The following is a 24076-nucleotide window of genomic DNA, read 5'->3' as shown; positions in this document are numbered from 1 at the left end:
CCCTGGGTCGCCGTAGTTTTTTTCGTACGGTAGGCCTAGGGCCTCCGCCTAGTGTCCGGTATAGGCTGCAGAGTAGCCGCTTAGCAATCCGTGTATTTCTGATCACCGCGATTTATTTGATTGGAAGCCATAAATAAATCATTAATTAATGAGAATACCTATTATCTCTGGCAACATTAATAAAACCTCTTTTAAATAACATAATTATGTTTGCATAGAAGCAATTAAATGCTGATATTGATTGATTGATTAGGATTATAGGCTACTTTAATTTGTTTAAAGTCACCTGGAAGTGGTGTTTTGTCAAAATAAAGCTTTTGTCACTAAACGATGTGTTTTGATGAGTGGAATAATGAATAAACATTTAACTAAGGTTCTAAAAAAATAGTTTCCATTTTATTTACAAATTAATTTAATAGTAGGCCCGACCCGAGAGGGCGCTGTTCGTGACGTCAATCGAGGCACGATATTTTGAAGAGAAAAATGTGTAGTCTGGCCCCAGTACACTACGTCTGGATACGGTACACTCGGATTACCCAGCACCTTGAATCGCAGTGCCAACACAAGACAGTGATGCTTGGCGCAAGCTAAAAATATGGCCTGAAAGTTGTAACAATACCCGATTTTTTCACGCTGGGCAAATGCTCTTTTAGGTTCGTCTCGACTTCCCACTAGCTGGAAAAATTGTTGGGATGGCGTCATGTATTAGAAAAGAACTTTTCTCTTCATGTCAAAATGTGTGGTGTATCCCGGATTCTCGAAGCACGAGTGCAGACGGCTCGAAGTGTTTGCTGCACAGCGCTGTAAAAGAAGTCGGCTGCACCACTTTGCAAACTGCCCCATCTTTAGTTATTTTGCTGCATCCAGCAGCAATACACCTGGTCGATATTGCCGGAAAAATGCAAGAAAAAACACAAACTCACGACCAGGACTTGATGCATGTATGTGTGCACGTACGTGTGTTCGATGTTTGATCGAGGCAAAGTCTGCCTCGATTGACGTCGCAAAAGGGGTAGGCGGAGTCACCTCCAAGCAACTTTATCTATTTTTAAACATATAAATCGTTAAAAACAAATCTCTGTCAAATAGATTCTGAATAATTATCGGGGATAAAGCTGGGCCACAAAGAATACTACTGAAATTTAGCAATGATCCAATCCATGGTGTCTGCTCCTGTAATTATCCAACAGAGCGATGCACTGGGTTTATGGCTGCTATCATTCTTGATGTCTCATGTGGGACTCCGTATAAATACAAACTGATTCAGTCATGATTATTTGTAATCAGCTACTATTCACTCAGAATGATGTAGGTCAGTTGGGCTTATCGTCGTTCAAAGATCACATCATAACTTGAGGCACACCACATAAAGCCAGCAGGCCTGTTTACACTAAGTTAAGAAGGCATTGTTCCGAGCTTGTGTGTTGGGAACACACCGACAACAAAAGGTGGGTAAAATTATGCATCATTTATAATTATTTATAAGTTGATAAAAATGATCTCGTTATTGATTTATGAGATAATAATATCTCCATTTATGATGTAGTTGTGAAGGCACAGGACACCTTCGGAAATTGTCAAAGACAAGTCTTTTTACTTACCTCAACATGTATGCATAAAATAACACACCTGTGAAAATTTGATATAAATTGGTCGTCGAAGTTGCGAGAGAATACTGGAAGAAAAAACACCCTTGTTGCACGTCACAAGATGTGTGCTTTCAGATGCTCGAGACACATTTTAGTGAAAAATTACTTCTTTCTCAAAAAACTACGTTACTTCAGATATCTCACAATATGTTTTATACTACTATCAACAGCTCTCCATTGCTTGAAACCAAGTAAGTTTTTATGCTAACAATTATTTTAGGAATTAACAATAGTGTCTAGTGCCTTTAAGTTTCGGCACAACAATGTATTATTTTGTGACGGATATTGCATAAGTCTTGATGTGGTTGGTCGCACTCTAATGAACATTCATGATGTAGGAAGCAAACACATAGACGTAACGAGTGACATTTTGAAATGTTTTCCAACTCCATCATAAAGCATTTATAGGACACACAGTGTTTCTGAAGTATTTCATATAATATCGGGTCATAGCTGCATCCAATTGAGTCAAGCCGAGTTTTGGATCTAATGTCAGTCAAGTCCAATGTACATGTCCAGTCGAAGCCGGAGTTTGACCCCCAATGAAGCCGTAGGATGCTTGTTTCCGTTTCTAAACCAATTTAGTTTATTCTTTCCCAAAAAATTATACAATTTCAAAAAATATTTTTTCTCTCCAGTGACTTATTTAAATAACATGTAAAAATGTCCTTGTCTTGTTGAGTCACTGAGAACGTGAACGAATCATTTTCACCGAAAAACAACTAAAGGGAAGGTACACTATTGGTAATATTGTCAAAGACCAGTGTTCTCACTTGGTGGATCTCAACATAATGCATAAAATAACAAACCTGTGGAAATTTGAGCTCAATTGGTCATCGGAGTTGGGAGAAAATTATGAAAGAAAAAACACCCTTGTTGGTTGGACGAATTTGTGTGCTTTAATATAGGAATAAAAGACTTCTAGCTAGAAGTCTTTTATTATTTTAGTGAGAAATTACCTCTATTTCAAAATCTATGCTACTTCAGAGGGAGCCGTTTCTCACAATGTTTTATACTATCAACAGCTCGCGAATGCTCGTTACCAAATCAGTTATTAAGATAACATTTATTTTGTTTTGAGTAACTACCAAACGTGTACCTTCCCTTTAACGTGCTAAGTTATAAAACGGACAGTGAAAACAGTCCGATACTGTGTAAAAGCGCGTGATATTGTTAGCTGGTGTCATGCAGGAAAATATGAACTTAGTTTGATCTTTAAAATTAGTTTTCCTTTTAATTAACTGCAGGCCGAATCATGCCACAAGTTTCAGCAAATAGAAACCACATCAGTCATGGTGTTTGTTGTGTTAAGCGAATCACCCAATGATGTGCAATAACCGGTCTTTTGTATTTTGAAGGAAGTCCAGTGAAAGAAGGAAGACAAGTTAACTTAAAAACTGACTTGGTAACAAGCATTGGAGAGCTGTTGATAGTATAAAACATTGTGGGAAACGACTCTCTCTGAAGTAACGTAATTTTTGATAACGAGGTAATTTCTCACTAAAATAATAAACGACTTCTAGCTAGAAGTCTTTTATTCCTATCTGCACACCAATTCGTCCAACAGTTTTTTTTTCTTTCATACTTTTCTCGCAACTTCAAAGACCAGTTGGATGAGCCCAAATTTTCACAGGCTTGTTTTTTATGGTTATGATGGGATACACCAAGTGAGAACACTGGTCTTTGACAATTACCAAACGTGTACAGTGTATTTAATGGGAAAAACACACCATAATGTCATGCATTGTGTGAAACATACCGCTGTACATAGTTCATATCCTGTCACCTGCTGGCCTTTAAAGGCAAAGCAAACCTTTGGTTTTCGGAACCATTTGATTGTTATAATAAAATGCATGGAGCCATAATAATGTGCAATTAGTAACCTGTGAAAATCACTTGTGGGATATCGCTAAAATCTGGAGCGGTTAACCTTGCAGGAAGTTTAATATGTAGGCTAGGATAACAAAATCTGAGAAACGTTTTAAGCAAAATTGTTTCTCAATTTGAAATGTTTCTGAATCCTTCTCTCTAAAACCACATTCCCTTAAAGGAATTGCTTCTTAAAATGTTATAGATTAGCCGTAGGAGTGCTTCTTACCAAGTATTTATGGTCACTATAGGTATGCCCTCCCTTTAAATACTAACAGTCATCAAGCTTAAGCCGTGGTTACCAAGTGTTTGTGACAAGTTCAACATGACATCATACCATAGAGACGGATTACTATAAGCCACCAGTGCACGTGACCGAAGATGTGAATGATTGACACGTATTGCAATTGTCTTCGTAGATTTCAGTATATAACGAGAATACACTGACAACAATATTACACGGTGCGCGAGCTCTCTGGTCGTACTGTCGTGGACAAGTCGTCAAGTCTGTCGCCCTTTAGCGGTCTGACTCTCTCCGTGTGATTCCGAATCTCCTCGCGGTTGCCGCGGTATTCTCGCGCACTAGTCGCGCAACCAGCAGATCCCGCGGGGCCGCTGCAACTCGACATAAAAAAAAATAAAACAACTTAGATAATCAACTCGACTATCTCACCGCGTGGGACCATAAACAACTTGTCAACAAGTCTAGGTTTTCAGATTAGTAATCTTGAGAATGAAGCCATGGGGACTTCAGTGAAATCAACGTATGAGTAATACTCCAACTGGCAGCAGGCCATAAACCCCAATGATGTTTAAAAGTAAGCGGGCAAAAATAAAAGCTATTCACTCAGGGCTGCACAATTTTACATAAGGAACAACGAATAGTGTAAGACCATGGTAAGACATAGTCGACTCCAATGGTTGTATCAGTGGATAATCATGAATTATTAAATAAATCTGACGACAGGTGGCGCTATTGTCAGCAGTTTCGAGACGTTATTTCGGTGTGGGCAGGGCCCATATAATCATGGAACCGTTAACCCCACACAATTCTTAAGCAAAACAAAATTATGCTAACCGAAATAAGGTTACCAGCCAAAAAACCATATCACATGTACAATTTGTGACTGGTTAACTAACTGCTCATTGCTAAGCAGTAACTGTATTTTCTGCTATGGCAGCTCTATGAAATTGGGCTCATGTCCTTATATGGTGAGTTAACTTACTTGGATTGACCAGTGGTCATTTCTCTGTGGAATAACCACATGGAACAGATAAAGGACCACACAACATACACAATCCAAACAGTTTTTAGTTGTTAGTTCACTTAAATTAATATAAACTAAAATAAGAAACTATAATATAAAAACGGGGGGGGGGGGCGAAAAAACTACAACCCGATACCCTTTCCCTTTCATGTAGGCCTATACTGCTGGCAATTCTTTGCAAAACTGCAGTCAGTTCTGTCATGACCGATGGAAAAAATGAAGTGGAATAATAATTGTGCAATAATGACAGTCATTATAATGATTATGCGTCTCTTTGTGGAAAAAGTAACTTCTAACTAAACTATTTAAGTTGAATTCGCGACCTCAGCAGCTAGTTGATGAGGTCTCGAATTAAAGGCATTTAAAAGTACACTTTTGCGACAAAGGTGTTTTTTGTTCCATTAATCTCTCGCAACTTCGACGACCAATTTGAGTTCAAATTTTCCCAGGTTTGTTATTTTATGTACATGATGAGAAGACCGATCTTTGACACAAACTTTCACTTTGTAAGTTAATCAAGAATGAAATTTACCATCCTGGCCAGCTGGCCTCCTGTTGGTGTTGGGTTTTACCCCAGTTAGAGTTTGCCTCCAACATCTAAAATTTGATTTTCTATTTAAATTTTTGTTTTGACCCATCAATCCACCATTCGAGAGGGGAAACACATCGATCTTTTTTTAACATGGACATTACTGAGTCAATTAAGCTTCTCATGTGCCAATCCACAATGTACATTGCAGACAACATCCTGACAATGTACCTCCTTTATGTCCAACAAGACGATGATGCTGCTGACTCCGTCAGCTTTTGTTTGTATGGATAAGGGATAAACACCGCAGACCTTGGGGTCACCGAGACACGTTGGTCTCCACTCTACAAGACACGTACAGCCAAAATAGGCTTATAAATCAGCCACACTTCACGATTCAAGCTTCTAGTAGACGTGGTTGAATTACATGCGAACCACTCTCTATAGTGCATCGCCTTGCAAACAAGCCAAACAAAGCTCAATCCTTCCCGTAATTTAAACCAACCAACCAACCTATGACATTCTCTTGTTTAAACAGTCCCTGAGAGTGATTGTACAAATAAGTGACTAGTGTTCGTCGTAGTTTTCTGGCTCCATGCTGTGGCAGCGTAAGTCCATCTCACAGACCACCAAGACAATCTCAACTAAACGTGGAATTAACACCATTCGGCGCCGCAGAGCCTGTTCAGATACACGCATTCTCTGATCCAGTAACAGTGCAGGTAAGTCTGTTGTGAAGATTATGGTTGCAGAAGTATTATTTTAAACCTTCTGTCTGAATTTTCAATTGTTTAAAGTGAAAGTGGAACGATAATTTTGAGCATAGACCAGCCCTTGCTCCATGGGCAAGTTGAGTTGCATGATGCTTGTAATAAAACCCATGTGGGAAAAACGATAAGGATGGAGCATGATAGAGCAAAGACGTACAGAGGTACATTTTGGTGAGTAGTGCTGTATATGTAGTTCTGTGATCTTGATGGGTTGTTCCAGGTGCTAGATATTTGATGTAGCTGTTGCTGTCATAACGTATTCTGTTACTGCGTGTTATACGGATGGGTTCGCTGGCTAACCTTTTGCCAAGAATAAATGACGATCTTGAGACGACCTAGTTTGAATCTCGCACATACGGACTACGGATCGTCAGAGAATCTGCACGGTGTTCTAGACTATGAAGATGATGTGTCCTGTGTTTGCTCATCTTCGGAAGAAGTATTAGAAGATCATGGTGCACAGAGAAAACATGAATATAGATTGCTCCGATTTATGAAAGGATATACAGTTGTATTATACAAGAATCGAGAACAAGCCCATCAGCCTCCTGTACTTGGCTAGACCACGGCTAGACCATGGAGGTAGGAATCTTCAGCAGGGCTAGACCACGGATCCACACCACGGATCCACATCAGTGTAACCTCAGTTTTGTTTGAACGTTTGAATTCCTTGGTTATGGTTTTATCTATGTTATAGCAAGCTTCCTCTCTTAATAGACATGGTTTCTTAGTATATTGATATACCTATCTACTTTCCACATCCCGAAGTTGTCAGATTACCACCTATCTCCTAATGATCGTTATGGTCCCAGGATAGATTATCTTGTTTACCAATTAGAAGAGATTGCCTATGTCAACTCTTTGCCTCACGGGGTAAAAGTCTTCAAGTACCCCCTTTATAGTAACGCTAGCCACTTTCTTAATGAGCAGTGTGGTTTTAAGCCAGTGGTGTGTCTTTGTGTGCGTTTATGTAGGTCTAAACCTTTGAGAGAAGAGTAGAGCCACAGTTTCTGTAAACCGTAAAGCAAGGACTTGCTTAGTATAACAAAGTCCCTATACAACAAAGAAGAGACCTCTAATTGTTGTGATGCTGCCATCGTACATAATCTTACTTGTTGGAGTCTTGCAGTGTTGGCTGCCCAGCATGGATACTGCAATACAAAACCGTTTAACCGTAAGCAATAAGTCGGCTTTCCCACAAACACCCCTTTCAGTCAAACTAAATCCTTTCTTAATAGTCTGTGCTGTTGCAAGATTTCTTCAGACAGGCATATAGTTGCAAGTAGCCTATTAAGAAGGAGTCGTACAAAATTCAAAGTAAATCGACCAATCTAATAGTGACCAAAGCAATTTAACTTTTAAAACTTGAAAATAGCGAACGCCAATCTTGAAGCTATACCATTCACACATACACCGACTCTAGATAACAATATGCCCGCGAAGAGAACTCATGAATCACATCGATAACTATAATGAATATTTCATCATGAGAGCGGTGATTGATCATCGGTTTTTAATTTTGGAAACAGTGCATTTTCTCGTTGAACCCTGTAATTTACATCAACCCATTATTTATTCAATCTTTTAGTCATGTTTCTGAGAAGAAGCCCATCATATTTCTGATCAGGAAATTTGTGCGCATGTGTTTATTTCGATTGATGAAATCGAAAGAACAATTAAATATTTAGGGACTTTTGACTTCTTCCTGACAGGCAGTATATCAAATATATTATAAGAAAAGAACACGCTTCTCGATAGCAGTGGAACTCATTTGATTTACCGATCCAGGATTCCTAATCAAGGGTGTATTGTGACTTCAACCGCAAATCTTCTCGTAATCAAACAAGCCAAAACATAAAAACTTAGAAAAAAATATGTTTTCAGATAGAACAAGCGTATCACAGACCTCTATTTTTCAGCGAAGATTTTCTCTTTAAAGGGAAGGTACACGTTTGGTAATTACTCAAAACAAATATTAACTTAAAAACTGACTTGGTAACGAGCATTGGAGAGCTGTTGATAGTATAAAACATTGTGGGAAACGACTCCCTCTGAAGTAACATAGTTTTTGAGAAAGAGGTCATTTCTCACTAAAATAATAAAAGACTTCTAGCTAGAAGTCTTTTATTCTTATCCGAAAACACACACATTCGTCCAACAAGGGTGTTTTTCTATCATCATTTTCTCGATGACTGATTGTGCCCAAATGTTAACAGGCTTGTTATTTAATGGTTATGATGGGATATACCGAGTGAGAAGACTGGTCTTTGACAATACCAAACGTGTACCTTCCCTTTAAAAATGACCGGGATGCTTCCGTTATAAAGACGAAGAATGAACGGCAGCTATACATGTATATACTTTTAAAGCCAAGTTGCATGATTTTACACCATGTCGCGTTTGGGTTCACGCATCATACAGTCTGCGTCTTAGATCAGGACATGGAGGATCAGTATGAGGATAGTCTTGAAGTCAATACGGTAATTGTTAAGCGCGGTGTAGCGCCTAACGACTTGTCATCAAGTCTAGTTGAGGAAGGCCTACAAGGTTGCTCGAAAACGTCTGGCTGGTTTGGTTTTCATAAACGTTTTTATTGAGAAAGGCAACGCCCATTCGTGAAGAGTGCGCCATGGCTCTCAGGACGGAAAACAAGGTGTATATAAAAGAGGACAGACTTGGGGATTAAAGCCATTGGACACTTTCAGAACAGAAAAAAAGTTCACAGATTTACAAATAACTTACAGGGTTTACAGACCGTAATGCTGAAAGACTTCTCTTGAAATATTATCCCTTGAAATGCTTTACTTTTCGAGAAAACATTAAAACATTTATCAATTCTCGATAACGAGAACTACGGATTTATTTTGAACACATGTCATGACACGGCGAAACGTGCGGAAACAAGGTTGGGTTTTCCCGTTATTTTCTCCCGACTCCGATGACCGATTAAGCCTAAATTTTCACAGGTTTTTATTTTATGTAGAATTTGTGATACACGAAGTGTGGGCCTTTAGACAATACTGTTTACCGAAGGTGTCCAATGGCTTTAAAGCCATTGGACACTTTCAGAACAGAAAAAAAGTTCACAGATTTACAAATAACTTACAGGGTTTACAGACCGCAATAGTGAAAGACTTCTCTTGAAATATTATTCCATGAAATGCTTTACTTTTTGAGAAAACCTTAAAACAATTATCAATTCTCGATAGCGAGATTAACGCGGATTTATTTTAAACACATGTCATGACACGGCGAAACGTGAGGAAACAAGGGTGGGTTTTTCCGTTATTTTCCTCCCGACTCCGATGACCGATTGATCCTAAATTTTCACCATTTTGTTATTTTATATGTAAGTTGTGATATACGAAGTGTGGGACTTTGGACAGTACTGTTTACCGAAAGTGTCCAATGGCTTTTAAACAATTTAAATTATAGATAAACAATATTATTGTCTACAGTTTTACTTGTTTATAGGCTAGCCTTGATCTATGCTATTTAAAGAATTGGAGTCAACGGACAAGTATACCACCTGGTATGATTTGTATACATGCTTCACAAGTTACTTCACGGCACACTTTATTAATTAACTTTAAAACAAACTTCTTGATGCTTATTCGTAGGGTTGACGTTGGCATACTCGCTATCTTACACTAGTCTCTGTCGTGTATTCTGTTAGTCTAGTCTGTCGTGAGAGTACGTTTTCTGTCTTCTGTATAGTATTTGTTGTTGTTTGTCTGTCAATAGTTTAAGGCACAAAAGCCTCTGCCTCACCTTAATCTTATTATTGTCCTACTTTAAGCTTCTTCTAAATTAATACTATTCAAATACCGTTTTTAAAAAAAACGATGATCGTACCCTGTGATAAAATTCGTGAACTCATTCACCATGGCTGGTATACTACACTTCATGTGCATCGCAATAAAGTGCTTAGGTATTTTTCTCCGTGGTTTGGGGCAAAAAGGGACTTAATTTGTTGAGCAATATGTCTTGAGTAGTGAGCACAGTGCTGATGGATTGACATCATGCTGGGAACACCGTGATATCCCAAGAAACCAATGGTGTGAACTGAGTGCATTATTAGATCAATCTTGTACACAGTGGGTCGTCTCTTACTCAATGTCCCACCATAATGCTATCTTGTCGAGCTTTACGTGCTTGCGGTGAAGTTGATGCCAAGGGACCTATTTCTATTAATACAACAATCAGTAGTTCAGTAGGGCCCTCTTTTTCTGCCCAAGGTTTTAGAACTAGAACATTTGTGACGTATACATAGCCAATGTTCGTCCTTTTAATTTATGCCAACGGTTTGCAAAACTTTTGAACAAGAATGTTGTTTCTCTAAGAAATGTGTCGAAGGAAATAAAAAGTTGTGTCTGCATTGATACACATTAAAGGAACACGTTGCCTTGGATCGGACGAGTTGGTCTATGAAAAGCGTTTGAAACCGTTTGTTATGAAATGCATATGGTTAGAAAGATGTTTTAAAAGTAGAATATAAAGAATATAATGATCCACACAAGTATCACTCAAAATTGCACGGTTTTCATTTTACGTTGCGAACAAACACGGTCGGCCATTTATGGGAGTCAAAGTTTTGACTCCCATATTGTCAACGAGGTAAAACGTAAACCACGCAATTTCGAGGTGTATTTGTGTAGATCATTGTATTCTACTTTTACAACATCTTTCTAACCATATCGATTTTATAACAAACGGTTACAGGACGCTTTTCAAAGACCAACTCGACCGATCCAAGGCAACGTGTTCCTTTAAAGGGAAGGTATACACGTCTGGTAATTACTCAAAACACTTTATTAACTTAAAAACTGACTAGGTTGGGGAGCTGTTGGAAGTGTAAAACATTGTGGGAAACGACTCCCTCTGAAGTAACGTAGTTTTTGAAAAAGATGTTATTTCTCACTAAAAAAACTTCTAGCTAGAAGTTTTTATTCCTATCTGAAAGCAGACAAATTCGTCCAACAAGGGTGTTTTTTCTTTCATCATTTTCTCGCAACGCCGATGACCAATTGAGCTCAAATTTCCACAGGCTTGTTATTTTATGCTTATGATGGGATACACTGAGTGAGGACACTGGTCTTTGACAATATTACCAAACGTGTACATTCCCTTTACTTCATTCTTTATTAACCTGAAAAGTTTATTGTAATAAAGGTTACTTCACCAATGATTATAGTTTCTTCCATTTCTCTTTGTTAAGGATGCTGTCTGGAGGCGTTGTGAATCTGCTGGTGGGCGTTCTGGTTGTGACGTCATTATCAACGGGGGCATTGGCCAATAAGCATCTTCAAACTGATAAAGTAACCCTACGTAGTCACCACCATCATCATAATCACCGTCACCATGGAAACACTGTCGCAGACGATAGTCACGAGAAAGATGTGTTTTCCGAAGAGCAAGACACCGATATTCAAACAAGGTATGTCGATGGTCAAAGTGGTTTGATATGTCATCAATACACGTTTGGTAGTTGTCAAAGACCAGTCTTCTCACTTGCCGATATCCCATATGCATAAAATAACGAACATGTTAATATTTTGAATCAATAGGTCATCGAAGTTGCAATATGATAATCAAAAAAAAAACACACTTGTTGCACAATTTTTTGTTTTATAGATAACCTGTCTAAAACATATACAAATACGTCAAACCTGAAGCTTTTTATTTATTTGGGTTAGAGAATACCGCTTTCTCATAAACTACGTTAAACCTATGTGGTAACCTCAGTGGGATGTGGTGTTGTTCTTGCCCCTCCCGCCATTTTCAATATAAATAGTGTAGTTGTTGTTCTGCTGTTAGTGTTAGGTCATTTGAATTGTTAAGCACTAAAAGCTAAAACCAGAAAAGAAAGATAGTATATCTTTTCAATACAGATTTTGAAGGAAATGTATGTACATTTCAAAAACTTTTAGGTGAGTTTTAAAATTCTTAAAAACTCAAAGATGAATGAGTGTTGTGTAATGTCAACACCTTAGCAATTATTCACACATTGCCTTATAAATATCCCCAAATAGACGGGGGTTACCATCGGCTTGATTGTGAAACTGGGTTATTTCTATCACAACTTGAACTTTGAAATTTGGCCTTTCTTCCCCATTTAACAGATCAGTATGAACGAAGCATTACTGCCAACTTTAATCTTTGGAAAAGAATCGCAACATATGTGATTTATGATTTCACATCAATTAATTATAAATGTCAGTACATTTTCTGTTACAAATACGGATCATTGTATTGCGGTGCGATGTGAATTGTCACATTTGACATAAGTAACCCTCGGTCCCGGACCGTGTGCGTCTTGTGAAGTATAGAACCCACACGACTCGTGAAACAACAAGCTCATAATTAACTGCTCATATTTTTGGCCGCCAAAAAGAGCAAAGGTCGGTACCGTGTGGTGTAAGTTTATGAAAGACCGGCTTGTCCACATAGACGTTGCCTGGTTTATTTGTATTCTTTCTAACGACCTAGCCTCGTATTTCATGATTGCCCGATATACCGTTCGCCTTCGCGACTTTAATCGCAGTATGAGAATATGATTTATGCAAGTTAGTTGTATAAACACAACTCAGTGCGTTATGATGTATGACCTTAGGCCAGCTCTAATATTATCATAACAGCCATGCAAGTATGTTTGAATTGTTTATGAAAAGGATTACATGCGGGAAGTGTTTTTATAATCTGTAGCCAGACATGGTCTGGCTAGACTTCATAAGAAAACAAATAGGCCTAGGCCTATCATTCAACAGAGCCAAAAATAAATAGGATTGGTTTATTTTAGGAGGTACATTAAAGGCAGTGGACACACTATTGGTAATTACTCAAAATAATTATTAGCATAAAACCTTAATTGGTAACTAGTAATATAGGGAGAGGTCGATAGTATAAAACCTTGTGAGAAACGGCTCCCTCTGAAGTGATGTAGTTTTCGAGAACGAAGTAATTTTCCACGAATTTGATTTCGAAACCTCAAGTTCAGAACTTGAGGTCTCGAAATCAACCATCAAAACGCACACAACTTCGTGGGGCAAGGGTGTTTTTTTCTTTCATAGTTATCTCACAACTCCGACGACCGATTGAGCTCAAATTGTCACAGGTTTGTACATGTTGAGATACACAAAGTGAGAAGACTGGATTTCGACAATCACCAATAGTGTCCACTGCCTTTAATAGAAGTCAGATTCTTTTTTTTTATAGAATGTGTTCATTACATGACTCATAAGTATTTTAAACAAACAGGGATTATGTAATCAAAGTTAACATTCATTGATGTGTGGGGGTTATGCATAATGGAAATTAATCTGAATTAGATTGAATGAAATCTTGAAGCTATAACCTTGATATCAGCAGATTGTACACTGTTTGTCATGAAACCATCTAATGTGCTAGAAAAGCATCCCTCAATGGTACAACCTATAGCAACCAATTTATCACAAACTTACAATGTAGAGCTTTGGTCATTCGCTGGTGGACGCAGAGTGCTTAAGGACTATCGCTAGAGGCTTCCTGATTGCTAAACATTCAAAATTACTCAAAAACTATTTCAAAGTCTCTCAGCCTCTTGAAAGCAATTGTTTCTACAGTAATTATCTAAACTTAATGTTTTTCTTTTCAATTTATGAGAGATAAGCCGTGAGCTAGGCTCATCTCTAAAAACCACATCATCAAACGAGTATTAAATTTGGCCAGACTCCATCTTGGAAAAATTACCCCACACCGTAATTGCAAATCAGGGCCATTTTGAGAGGGCTGGTGTACCCGAAAGGCTCCAGGTTATGAGTAAACAACCCATGGGGCCAATATTGGACCAGTTTTCATCCACCCATAAAAAGCCATAACTTAAATTAAACAACTTTTTTTTCTGAAACAGTTGCTGTTGACATTTTACTCGCGATGCTTTATGCATGAGTTTACACAAAAATGTATACAGTGCACTAACATCTACAATAATTATTCAATATTCCCTCGTTCACGAAGCCTTAGGATTTCCTCAACACGAAAAACAATTGTGATATTTCCAATCATGGTGTGGTGACTGCGCTACATTCCGATACCTCTGTATTCCGACAACCCTCTTCCGACAAAATAAGCATGATTTACACGATAGGGTTACCGGGTCGGGAAAAAGAAAATACTGGGCGGAACGAAGGGGTGCATTTCTTATTTCCCCACTACAAGACGTTGAAGGATCATTACACCCCTTCGCATTCCCTCGTGGTTGATAATTATAGGTCAAAAAGGAGTGCTTGATGTGTTTTGAGGCTTGCTCGCTCAGAATTGGATTGCGCCATTCCTAAAAGTAGTTCAAGGTCATCTGTGCGAAATAGATCCAAGATGCAAGTGTGAATGTTTGCATATTTTTTATTGATAATAATATATTGATAAATGTAGGTCAAAATGGGGTGCTTGATGTGTTTTGAGGCTTGTTTGCTTATAGAATTGGATTGCACCATTCCTAAAAGTAGTTCAAGGTCACCTGTGCGAAATAGTTCCAAGATGCATTCTTCTATTGTGCATTTCTATTCCACAGCCAGCGGCATGAGAACGAGGATGATGAAGAGGTATTCTACGATGATTATTCTTCAAGGCGGGAGCTATTTCAGTTGACTGACCGGGACGGAGATGGTTTCGTGACCCGGGATGAATACGTGCTTCAGAATGGTAACATCTCGGCTGTAGTGGATCAGGTCTTTATGGCTTATGATGGAGACGGTGATGGGCGGTTCTCGGAGGAGGAATTTCTCCAGCAGAGCTCACCGTTGGAAGTTCATGCCGGTATGCCAAAAAAATAATATACAGTAATGTAGATTCCAAGTTAAACCTATACACAGGTGTATACCGATAATGTATTCCTTCGTGGGGTTTGTTTTACACATCTAAAGGAATTGTTCACCTGAGAAGTTATCGGTTCTTCTCATTATACCTGGTGGTTTTTTTTCTCGAAAACTTTAAATATGTTTATTATACAATTTTATTTTCGACATGATGGTGACATTAAAAGTAAGCAGTATTTTTTTTTTTTTTTATCGTCATTCAAAGGATTTTGTTAATAAGTTTAGTCGTGGGATTGAAAATGCCCGAGCAAAATACTAAACCCTATTCTGAGTCTACATTCTGTATTCTGCAAACTGAGGCAAAATCGTTTTTTGTTTTTTCGTTTTTTAGTAGATAACGTTTTACAGGGTAAGGTGTTTAATATCTGGAAAGTGACAGTTCCTTCATTAAAATGATTTATTGAAACTTTTGTATATTTAAATGCTTATAAGAATTTTTTTTGTAATTTGTGCTTTTCACTGTAATACATCAACTTAAAGACAGTTGACACTATTGGTAATTGTTAAAGACTACTCTTCACAGTTAGTGTATCTTAACATTATGCATAAAATAACAAAGCTGTGAAAATTTGAGCTCAATCGGCCATCGAAGTTTCGAGATAACAATGAAAAGAAAAAACACCCTTGTCACACAATGTTATGTGTTTTCAGATGCTTGATTTTGAGACCTCAAATTCTAAATCTGAGGTCTTGAAAACAAATTCTTTGAAAATAACTTCTTTCTCGAATACTACATTACTTCAGAGGGAGCCGTTGATGTTTTGTAGTATCAACCTCTCCCCATTACTTGTTATCAAGTAAGGTTTCATGAAAATAATTATTTTGAGTAATTACCAATAGTGTCCACTGCCTTTAATCAATGCCAAAAAAATGCCGGCATATAAAACTGAAGCTTACTTTACAGTTCGATCATTTTTACCCTTTTCTCCCTTCATTTCCAAATTCGCATGAATGTAGATCAACCCACTCCTATTGAATCAAACATAATATCTTTCTATGTCAACTTAAACACATAAATCAGTGCATTCCCGGATCAAGAGTAGGCCTGTAGTGTAAATCGGATCATATGTTTTGTTTATCTGTTTATTCTATCACATCTGAACTCACCCTGTAAGAGCATTACAAATTTTCTGGCAAATTTCAGCAGAAATCCATTCAATTTTACTAACACGCAGTCAAATTAACGCTTTTGCTTATAATCCACTCAAATTCTTTTTCGCTTTTCATTGATTCACTGTCGTTTTCGTGCACATATGAATTTTCGAGCACATCCGATTCGTTTCAATCATTCTATTTCATAAAAGCACTGGATACTCTTGGCAATGACTACAAATAGTTGTTAGCATCAAACGTACTTGGTAGCAAGCAGTGGAGAGCTTTTCTCACTGAAATAATATTTGAAACCTCAGCTGAGGTCTCGAATTCAAGCATCTGAAACCACACAACTTGTGCACCAAGGGTGTTTTTTTTCCATCATTCTCTCGCAACTTCGTCAACCAATTGAGTTCAAATTTTCACAGGTTACAGACAATGTAGTTATTTTATTCATTATGTTGAGATACACCAAGTGAGAAGACTTGTCTTTGACAATATTACCAGAGGTATCCATTGCTTGAAATATCACTTTGATCATTCTTTGTACTAGCAGTTTAAAACGGTTGGCCAGCTCTTGGTGCTGGCTTTTACGAAATTTAATGAGTCCTGATGCTTTATGAAATTGAATTATCTTGGTTCACCAATGAATGCTAAACTGGTTAAATTGAATTATACTCTTTCTGACCGTCGAATGCTGATTCAACGGAGCATTCATTTGGAAAGGAAATTGAATGGGTGTTAACATGAATGGATTTAATGTTGAAATTGGCCGGGAAAACCTTTTTTTCAAAAAGAATCATGCAGAAGCACTGTGCAAAATAGATGATGATTTATATGTAATAATTAAAATTATCTCGAGACCAAGGGCTCGATGCACAGTTTACCGACTAAACATAGAGTTATCCACTGGATACACCACACAGAATAACACTCGAAGCATAGAACTTGTTTTAAAGGATACTTTTAAATGGCGAGTATTATGTCGATTGTGTGATTATGCAAAACCATGGAGGTAGGGCAAAGCTAATTACCCATTTTCAATGCCAGACACGAACTGTATGTTGACTGTAATATATGACATAATGTTGCAAATAAGAATTTCTGTCTGGCCACATTGGTCCAATCAAAGCCGTCCATTGCTCTGTAGGGGTCCATTTTGCATCAATTGATTCAATAAGAAGCAAATAGCAATGGTAATTTGATGCAAGTGAATTGTTTAATAGTCACTTTGGTCTGGCGGCGAACACCCCGGCACCTCAGCTGTCATCATAGTCGGTATCATTGTGGAGATGGCGTGTGTGTGTGCATGAATGCACCGGAACCAACAGCAACGTCAGTGGGGTGCAGACTACCATGGTGCTGTTCCACATACCACATTTTTTTCTTCCCAAAAATCAAGTCCCATGTTTTTGAGGACCTCCTTTCGAATTAACTAAAAACATTGATTAATAATATGAGAAAGGTTTTAACAAAAACACATGCTGCAAAATTACAGATATGAAACAGGCCTTTCCCTTTCGCCCTGGATGGACATTGTTATTTCTACGTGGACAATTTATATGTTCAACCTGAAGCTGAAAGGCAGTGGACATTATTGGTAATTACACAAAATAATTGTTAGCACAAAACCTTTCTTGATTATGAGTAATGGGGAGAGGTTGATATAGTATAAAACATTGTGATAAACAGCTCCCTCTGAAGTGACGTAGTTTTCGAGAAAGAAGTAATTTTCCACAAACTTGATTTCGAGACCTCTAATTTAGAATGAAGATCTCGACATCAAGCATCTGAAAGCACACGACTTCGTGTGACCATTGTGCGACAAGGGTTTTTTCTTGCATTAATATCTCGCAACTTCGTCTACCGATTGAGCCCAAATTTTCACAGGTTTGTTATTTCAGGCATAAATGTTGAGATACACCAACTGAGAAGACTAGTCTTTGACAATTACCAATAGTGTCCATTGTCTTTAATTACAAAGTTCATAATTTGTCAGGAGTATATAAATAAAGGAGTTACATTATGTTAACGTCAAGAAAATAAATCATTTGATGAAGCCCACCCAATTACCAGTTTGCCAGTCGTCGCTTCAAAGGTGGATTGGTCCACAGAATTGACGATCGAGTATAAATTCTACGTTTTTTTGTTTTTTTTTGCAAATTTCTTTTGTAAGTATAGGCCTATCCCCGATGCAAATTTAACATCTATTATAAGCCTATACATGGTTTTTGTTCACTGTATCATCGGAAGACTGTGTTTTAATACCCTCATAATTTTGGTTGTGGTGGCCGAAACATATTGACAGAGTTGATGGGTTGGGGTTAGAGTTATTACGGTTCTGTAGGAACGTCTCCTTAAAGGAACACGTTGCCTTGGATTGGACGAGTTGGTCTATAAAAATCGTTTGTAACCGTTCGTTATAAAATGCATATGATTGGAAAGATGTTTTAAAAGTAGAATAGAATGATCCACCCAAATTTACCTCGAAATTGCGAAGTTTTCTTTTTACTTTGCGAACTAACACGGTCATCCATTTATGGCCGACCGTGTTAGTCGACGAGGTAAAAGGAAAACCACGCATTTTCGAGGCATGTTTCTGTAGATCATTGTATTCTACTTTTACAACATCTTTCTACCCATATGCATTTTATAAAAAACGGTTACAAACGCTTTCTAAAGACCAACTCGACCGATCCAAGGCAACGTGTTCCTTTAACAGCGTTGTTTATAAATAATACAGAGTGTATTCAAGTTGCCTTGGATCGGGCGAGTTGGTTTATGAAAATCGTTTGAAAACCGATTGTTATAAAATGCACATGGAAGGTGTTTTGAAAGTAGAATACAGCGATCCACACAAATATGGCTCGAAATTGCATGGTTTTCCTTATTCGTCGTGAACTAACGCGGCACATCATTTCGTAAGTCAAATAATATTTTTGTCAACACAAAATGGCCGACTGTGTCAGTTCGCAAAATAAAAGGGACACCACGCAATAGCCATATTTGTGTATATCATTTTTTACTTTTAAAATATAATTATAGTTCAAACCATGTGCATTTTATAACAAACGGTTTCAAACATTCCATAGACCAACACACCCGATCCAAGGCAACGTGTCCCTTTAAGACGTAAGTCGAGCTTTATTTTATATTTATATGTACCAACTTTCACTTGTAACCAAGATATGCCTTAACTTTAAGATTGTTTTCATAATTCTTTATCCAGAAACATTAAATGTTTGCTTCTTTAATGTAAACGATCAAAAATATTTGGTTCAGAAAATGATGTAGGTATGTCCATGATTCTTTAAGATCTGTACATGTTTTCTTATGTTTAATTTGTGACTTTCCCTGGAAAATATTTAGTTTCAAGGTTTACGTTAAACAATTTACTCGCACTGAATATTACCCTCCTTTTTCGTCAACAATACTCAAAGCATTGCTACCGTTTATTACTATTTCTTCTTATAATCTATGAAGAAAGGGCACAAAAGTTGTTCACAAATAAAGAAAGTAAGACACAAACAAATAAAGTAAATAAAACATTCACTCGAGAAAGCAAGTTCCAAGCAAACCTATAAACTGATCTGCTGGTTCTAATCTGTGTATGTTTTCATACTTGTATATCCTAAAAGTTGAATTTTCATGAATATGAAAAATAGTACATATATGGAACTAATTATAGCAAAGTTTGCACTGTCGCGGCGTCCTGACAAACCCACACCCATCTGGATTGGACCATGTAGAACGTAGCTTGGAGGAATAAGTGGGTAGTCACTTGGGCTGGCGGTAAATAAGAACACATGAGCAATCTCAGAAAATCAATATGCTAATGGAAAGCATGGTTTGTATATGAAAGTGTACCTTTGTTCAATGTCAGGGATTCATACAATAAGTGAAAAAAAAAACTTAACTCAAAATCTACCTCGTCATTCCAAAAAAAGCTCAATGCCGGGGTTAGCTGTCGCTTGCTTGATTTGTTCGTGAGAATGTCATATTATTATCGTGTATTTTTTTTTGTGCTTTTAAAATTGTTTTTGTTTTACAGAGTGTGAGGAACAAATTATACAAACTTGTGACAAACTGTATCTGGAATTTAAGAGCACGGAGTTCATATCGAACACACTTAGCAGACCAGCCTGCAATGCCGTACAGGTAGGTAAAAGAGAACATTAAAGATGGAGGTTAAATTATGATAGAGGGCGCCCTTTACATTACTAAAATAATTACCGCTCTAATACTATCTACTGAACGACCGTGTCGCCGCAACATAAGAATAGCTACTTTAAATGGCTGTATTGTGGGAAATATATTAACACACATTGAAAGCAGTTTGTTGACCGTCACATGTGTGACATCATGTACTGTTGATCAAGAACTTTGACGAAATGAGGGAGGGGGGGGGGGGGACACACACATGTTTTGTGTGTGAACGTGTTTTTTTTTGCAAAAAGAAACCGTGTGCAAGAAGTACAATAGGCAACATGACACCATGATGACAGTCGTACTTCTTTTGATGAATACAACATTATTTTCCCCGGTGGATACAGGGTTGATACGGCAGGGTGGATACGGCATTTTCATTACCTAGTCCAACGAGCTAACGTTAATATAAATTCTTCCGAGACATGATAATTAAGTTGGGTTCGCCTGGACATCTTTCCGTCTCTGAATTGGCTCTTACAATGTACACTTTGTACAATGCATGTTATTGTTAAAGAACACTTTGTTATGGCTGAGATGGTTGTTTTGCGGCGATGTAATTATTTTAGCAACATCCAACAGCGCAAGCGCCTATGACAGGATGTATAAAAACATTATTACATGAAATAGCACAATAAAATTATTTAACAAAACAGACGGAGATTAAAAAATGTGGAAAAATCCTAATACATTTTTTAAGCTTTCCTATCCGGTAGGAATTTCTGGAATCTGGCCACGTAATTTCTCCTGCAACACAAATCGAATCTAGTATTGGAAACTCCGACCCTTCCATTTTCTTACAATCGAATTGGAAAGTTCCGAACTTGCTGTGATTTTGCCTGTAATACGATTTTATGAAGCACTAATCAACCATCATGGCCCTTTCCCGCCCTCGGGTTACGTATTACCACTATAAAGTGAATACAGAGATTAGGCCTATCGTTTGGGGTTTGATACGCGTTTCTCTATTACTACTGAAATTGACTTTACTTTCCTGTTAGTTTGAACCGTTTCTCACGATGTCCCTTTTGTCGTGTTTCTTTTGTAGTACTTAGTAGACTGTGTGGCAGGATTTGATACAGATTGTGACATCACTAGTTATGCACAGGCAATCGCTTCCAGGGCTGAGGCATATTTGGATTCAGGCGCATGCCCCCTCTTGGATCTTCACAATCTACTTCAGATAACTGGACCAGATGGAAGTGAAAAGAAAGCACGGTATGCCAGATCTGTCGATAACGGTGGGTTTTAAACATACTCAGTTTTTTAGTCATGGAGTTTTTCTGTTGCAATAACCTTTACTTATAGGCCCATAACGCAAAGCTTCAGACTTTAACATTGTCACCATGCTCTCTTAAAAAAGTTAAAATCACTCGGGTCTGTCTGCCATATACCAATTTTGCATAAAGCCTCATGGCAGACAACTCTTGAGTGACGGTCTGGTCCTTCAACTCGATTTAGAGTGAAGTTCGTTCCAATTTCCCTCAAAAATAGTGACAAAGATTGACTTTCACTCTCAAACGAGGGAAACTGAAGAACAAAAATCCCGTAACGTTGATCTCGCTTGATCGACCCTAAAGTTTGCTCACATGATGAACCCTGGCAGGACTCTGTGTTAAAGGCAGTGGACACTATTGGTAATTACTCAAAATAATTGTTAGCATAAAACCTTTCTTGGTGACGAGTAATGGGGAGAGGTTGATGGTTTAAAACACTGTGAGAAACGGCACCCTCTGAAGTGCCATAGTTTTCGAGAAAGGAGTAATTTTGCACGAATTTGATTTCGGGACCTCAGATTTAGAACTTGAGGTCTCGAAATCAACCATTTAAACGCACACAACATCGTGTGACAGGGGTGTTTTTTTTTTCATTATTATCTTGCAAGTTTGATGACCGATTGAGCTCAAATTTTCACAGGTTTGTTATTTTATGCATATGTTGAGATACACTAACTGTGAATGGCTCGTCTTTGACAATTATTACCAATAGTGTCCACTGCCTTTAAGCTTCGGAAATCACTGCTGCTTGAGAACAAACTGTATACAGTTCATCACTCTTCTGAGACACACTCTCATCTTTGTCACTCACGTAATCACGTGTGTAACACAGGCAACATCATTGCATTAGAATAATTACCCAAGGATAAGTCTGGAAACTTAATCGAATCGATTTAATCTCGAAGCAGCTGCTGGGAGAGGACGGGCCGGAGGTGCATGAGAATCTAAAAACTTAATGTCATTCCTTGGAATGAACAATTCTCACTTTTGGATACAAATATTATTCTAAATATTATGATGACGTTTTTGCAGAGGTGTAAAAAACAAAATGTCTCACTTTATAGAGCATGCAACAGACAAGGAACAAGGATTGTCATTTTCACACTTAAATCCGAATACAACAAGAGTGCCACTTGTTTATCCGGGCAAAAGTATCAAGGGTGCACAGTATTGTAATGTTTAAAGGAACACGTTGCCTTGAATCGGACGAGTTGGTCTATAAAAGGCGTTTGAAAACGTTTGTTATGAAATGCATATATGGTTAGAAAGATGTTTTAAAAGTAGAATACAATGACCCACACAAGTATCACTCAAAATTGCACGGTTTTCCTTTTACGTCGTGAACTAACACGGTCGGCCATTTATGGGCGTCAAAAATTTGACTCCCATAAATGGGCGACCGTGTTAGTCGACGAGGTAAAAAGAAAACCACGCAATTTCGAGGCATATTTGTGTAGATCATTGTATTCTACTTTTACATTATCTTTCTACCCAACTGCATTTTATAACAAACGGTTACAGAACGCTTTTCAAAGACCAACTCGACTGATCCAAGGCAACGTGTTCCTTTAAGTAACTATTCGATCTTTTGTTTACAGACGTTGAAATAACGACTGCTTCGGACAAAGAGTTGTTCGGCAAACACTGTCCTGACGATTTCATCAACCATTGCGCCAAGAAGTTTGAACAAAATCTCAACAAAGATTCGCAGACGATGTACTGTCCAATACTCGCGAGCTACGCCCATTGCCTCAAGAAACGCTCACGACACTGTTCTGCAGATGTAAACAGCCCCCTCTTGCGAAATAATATGGCCAGGCTGAGAACCTTGGAAAGCAGAGCAAAGTCTTGTCACAAGACCTACCGATCTTTTAAGAAGTGGTAGATTTTCCGTCTTTGCATTCCTATTTGTATTGTTAACGATGCTATGGCAGATTTTAGGCCCCAAACATTAAATAAAATATTTCTTTGAGTGAATGGTATTTCAAAGAGTTTCACCCGCTCTAACGGAAAAAAAGTTTAACTTTTACTTTTAATGGTCAGGAACCATGACAAAAATTACAAACGTTTCTTATAAAACACATAAGGATTGGTCACGTGATATATTGTGGGGATCCCGACAAAAACTAATTTTGAGCACTTTATTTCACTGCTTCTAATTATTGGCGGACTTTTTCGAGCAATGGCTCAAATGAAAGCTTGTAACTTTTTCGACCCCCATCAAAATACCTATTGAACAGAATTTTACATCAAAATCTTTTGGTCAAATCGGCCTAAAATTTGACATAGCATCTTTAACCAATCATATCCGGTCCGTCATGGCGTCCCTTACCAGTGGTTGGGAAAGACAGTGCTTCGAAGTTTTGTCAAATTTCTCTCAAAGAGTTGAAACTATAAAAGGCGCTTTCCAGATGTTCACGTTGATAATGGTAATTGTTTAGGTTATTGTCTTAAAGGCTAATCATATTTTGGTACTTATTGCAAATTTTAGTTAACATCAAAGGAAAGTTAGCTTTTACACTACTTTAAATTAATTTTGTTTAACGTCTAAAAAAATCATTGGA

General features: G+C 37.8%; 1 protein-coding gene across 1 annotated transcript; it reads left to right on the top strand.

Annotated features, from left to right (window-relative positions):
* Positions 1-1301: 1301 nt before the first annotated feature.
* LOC117289433 lies at positions 1302-23526 on the top strand. Its single transcript, XM_033770553.1, has 7 exons — positions 1302-1448; positions 5854-6037; positions 11304-11522; positions 14634-14878; positions 20081-20187; positions 21284-21476; positions 23111-23526. The coding sequence occupies exons 3-7, from the start codon at positions 11305-11307 to the stop codon at positions 23395-23397; spliced, it is 1050 nt and encodes a 349-aa protein (XP_033626444.1). The 5' UTR covers positions 1302-1448; positions 5854-6037; position 11304; the 3' UTR covers positions 23398-23526.
* Positions 23527-24076: the final 550 nt, after the last annotated feature.

This window comes from Asterias rubens, chromosome 4 (genome assembly GCF_902459465.1).
Source record: "Asterias rubens chromosome 4, eAstRub1.3, whole genome shotgun sequence".
Lineage (NCBI taxonomy): Eukaryota > Metazoa > Echinodermata > Asteroidea > Forcipulatida > Asteriidae > Asterias > Asterias rubens.
This window is presented reverse-complemented; position numbering and strand designations above follow the sequence as displayed.